Below are 2,888 nucleotides of genomic sequence, written 5' to 3' on the forward strand. Positions count from 1 at the left end.
GACCGAGCCCAGGAGCGCCTGGCCACCGCCCTGCAGAAGCTGGAAGAGGCTGAGAAGGCAGCTGATGAGAGCGAGAGGTGTGATGAGATGGAATAGCGGGGGTGGTATTGGGTCACCACTGATTGCAGGCAGCCCCCTTGGTTTTGCAGTGTGGTCCCTCTGAAGCGACCTCGTGAGATTCGTGTTAGTTTTCCTGCAGACCTTGAAGAGAGGGCAAAGCCACCAGGCAGAGAAGTCCCCCAAATACAGGCATTCTAAAAAAGCCTTAGAATTTCCAGGCACCCATAAAATCCTGATGAAGAAAGATCTGGTGTTCATACAACTATCAGGTTGCAAGAAAGGTCAGAGAGTGCTTGCAGCCTGTTTTCTGCCCCAGAGCAGCCTCCTATGCTCAGGGGCTGAACAAGAGTCCAGGAGAAGACAAATCTGTGCCTGGGAACCAAGATCAGCTTTTGAAAAAAAACCAATCCTGCAAAGTGTGTTGCTCTATCCTTGTGGCACGCTGGATTCCCAGGCAGGAGCTATGCGGGCGAGGTCACTCAGGTTGTATGGGAGTGCCTGGACATGTTGCAGCGTTCCTCACAGTTACGTGATCTCCATTGGCAAAGACTGGTTTGAGCAACAGCATCCAAGTGAGAGGAGAAGAGCCTGCAGGAGTCCCTGCTGCAGGGGTTTGGTGACCCCCTACTTGTGAGCATCACCCCTGAATGAGAAAAGGCTTTGCCACAGGATGTTTTCTAGCGTTTCCTAAAGGTTGCTGGCCTGTTAAGCTGCTGTTGTGGAGGTTGTGGCTGGCTCATCCTGAGCTGCATGCATTTTCCTCCCAAAATATTCAGGACCTACCTGGTTCAGAAGCACCATAGCCATAGCCCCTCGGTCTGGAATGTGGTCCTGGGGTCAGCTCTGCTGCTGTAATGGTATGCAGGAGCACCCTTGGGGTACTGCTGCTGTGACCCTACTCCATCGGGTGGCCAACAAGTGCCAGCATCTCCGGGTGACATCCCAAGTCTCTGGATCTTAAGGGTGGCAGGGTTAGGGTACAGTGGGCAGGCAGGAGGTGCAGGTGCCACCTCAACCCATGGCAGTAACATCTGTCTTGGACTTCCCTCAGAGGCATGAAGGTCATCGAAAACAGGGCCATGAAAGATGAGGAGAAGATGGAGCTCCAGGAAATGCAGCTAAAGGAGGCAAAGCACATAGCAGAGGAGGCTGACCGCAAATACGAGGAGGTGTGTGTCCCCTTCCCCCAGTCCTGACCCTTTGGCAGCACACGGTGAGGGTCGTAGCCCTGTGCCGTAGCTGGAGCAAGCATGGGGCCAATGCGTGCCTCTTGCTGCTGCTGACAGGTTGCCCGCAAGCTGGTCGTCCTTGAGGGAGAGCTGGAGCGCTCAGAGGAGAGAGCAGAGGTGGCAGAGAGGTGAGTGGGGTTCCTGGTGGGCAGTGCACAGGGGTCCCACGCAGGTCTTGCCCCAAATTTCTGGCAGTTGTGGGGACAGGGATGTCTGCAGGGGGGTGGGAGTGACCCTGGGAGCAGCAGGGTCTGACACTGGGGTGGTCACTGGGCTCACAGGCTGGGGGCAGGGGGGTGCTGGCCAGCCAGCAGCAAGCACATCCTTGACCCTGTTCTCTGCTGTCCCCACCCCGGGGTGCCCCGCTTCCACCCCAGCCGAGTGAGACAGTTGGAAGAAGAGCTGCGGACCATGGACCAGACTCTCAAATCTCTCATTGCCTCAGAGGAAGAGGTACTGGGGCAGGGGTGCAGGGCAACATGCAGCAGCAGCCCCCTTCTCTCTGTCGCTGTCTCTTGAACCATGCGAGACACCTCTCTCTTCTCTGCACCACCACCTCCCCCACCGACTTCCCCTTGCCTCCCTCTCCGGTGGGCGCAGGCTGGGCATGCTCCTTCATCCCTCCATGCCTGCTCTTCTCGGCGGGGCTGGTGGGAGCCCAGCTGGCAGTGAAGCACAGGATGTCTGTGCAAGGAAGTACGAGGATTGGATGAACGGATGTGTCCCAGCAGCTCCTGCTCGGTGCAGCTCTGCTCCTTCTCCACCTGCACTGTTTTTGCCTCTCTCAACTTGTTTTCTCTCTTTCTTTCTTCCTTCCCCATGCCCGCTCTTTCTGCTCCCCCCTCTCTCCTGCTCCCCGGCCCCGCTACCCCTCCTGGCGGCCCCTGCTTGGGATGTAGTAAATGTGGTGACCTAGAGGAGGAGCTGAAAATTGTCACCAACAACTTGAAGTCCCTGGAGGCCCAGGCTGACAAGGTAGGACCTGGTGGGGCTGCTGGGGCTGGGCAAGAGTATGTGGTGTCTGGGGGTGCTGGGGTCTCCTCCTAGGGTGAAGGATGGCCGAAGGCTGTCCTGTGGGGCTCACGGATGCTGGTCTCTGTCTCTGCAGTATTCCACCAAGGAGGACAAGTATGAGGAGGAAATCAAGCTTCTAGGGGAAAAACTGAAGGAGGTAAGGGGCACGGCACTGGCACTGCATCAGTGCAGGCACAAGTTTGCTGTCCCGTGTGGGTTTTGACCCCATTATGCCCATGTCCTCTCACCATTCCCCAGATTGCAGCCCTGCAGCATGGTGGGTACCGGGGTCTGGGATGTCCCTCCATCAGCCTGCTCTGGTTTAGGGTGTGGGTGTCCATGGGCCTTTTGTCCCCTGCCTTTCCCAGGGGAGCGCTCATAGAGGAGGGTACCACAGATGCCGACAAGGCAGATTTGGGGTGCGGTGCAGCATGCACTGTCCCTGTCGTGCCCCACAGCTCACCCTCTCCCTGCTGTGCTCCTGCAGGCTGAGACTCGGGCGGAGTTTGCAGAGAGATCTGTGGCGAAGCTGGAGAAAACCATCGATGATCTAGAAGGTAAAGTGTCCCTGCCTGTCCCACGTCC

The 2,888-nt window shown here is 57.4% G+C and overlaps 1 protein-coding gene across 1 annotated transcript in view; it reads left to right on the forward strand.

Moving 5' to 3' along the window:
- Positions 1-2,884, forward strand: part of LOC104500985 (tropomyosin beta chain-like) — a gene marked incomplete at its 3' end in the record, with an annotated part of 3,029 nt that extends 145 nt beyond the window's left edge. The window contains exons 2-7 of the mRNA XM_010144720.1: positions 49-77; positions 1,112-1,229; positions 1,347-1,417; positions 1,667-1,742; positions 2,398-2,460; positions 2,791-2,884. Coding sequence (XP_010143022.1) covers positions 1,116-1,229; positions 1,347-1,417; positions 1,667-1,742; positions 2,398-2,460; positions 2,791-2,884 — 418 coding nt within the window. The remainder of the gene's footprint in view (positions 1-48; positions 78-1,111; positions 1,230-1,346; positions 1,418-1,666; positions 1,743-2,397; positions 2,461-2,790) is intronic.
- Between the last annotated feature and the right edge of the window lie 4 nt (positions 2,885-2,888).

The sequence above is a fragment of the Buceros rhinoceros genome, unplaced genomic scaffold (assembly GCF_000710305.1).
Source record: "Buceros rhinoceros silvestris isolate BGI_N320 unplaced genomic scaffold, ASM71030v1 scaffold32901, whole genome shotgun sequence".
Lineage (NCBI taxonomy): Eukaryota > Metazoa > Chordata > Aves > Bucerotiformes > Bucerotidae > Buceros > Buceros rhinoceros.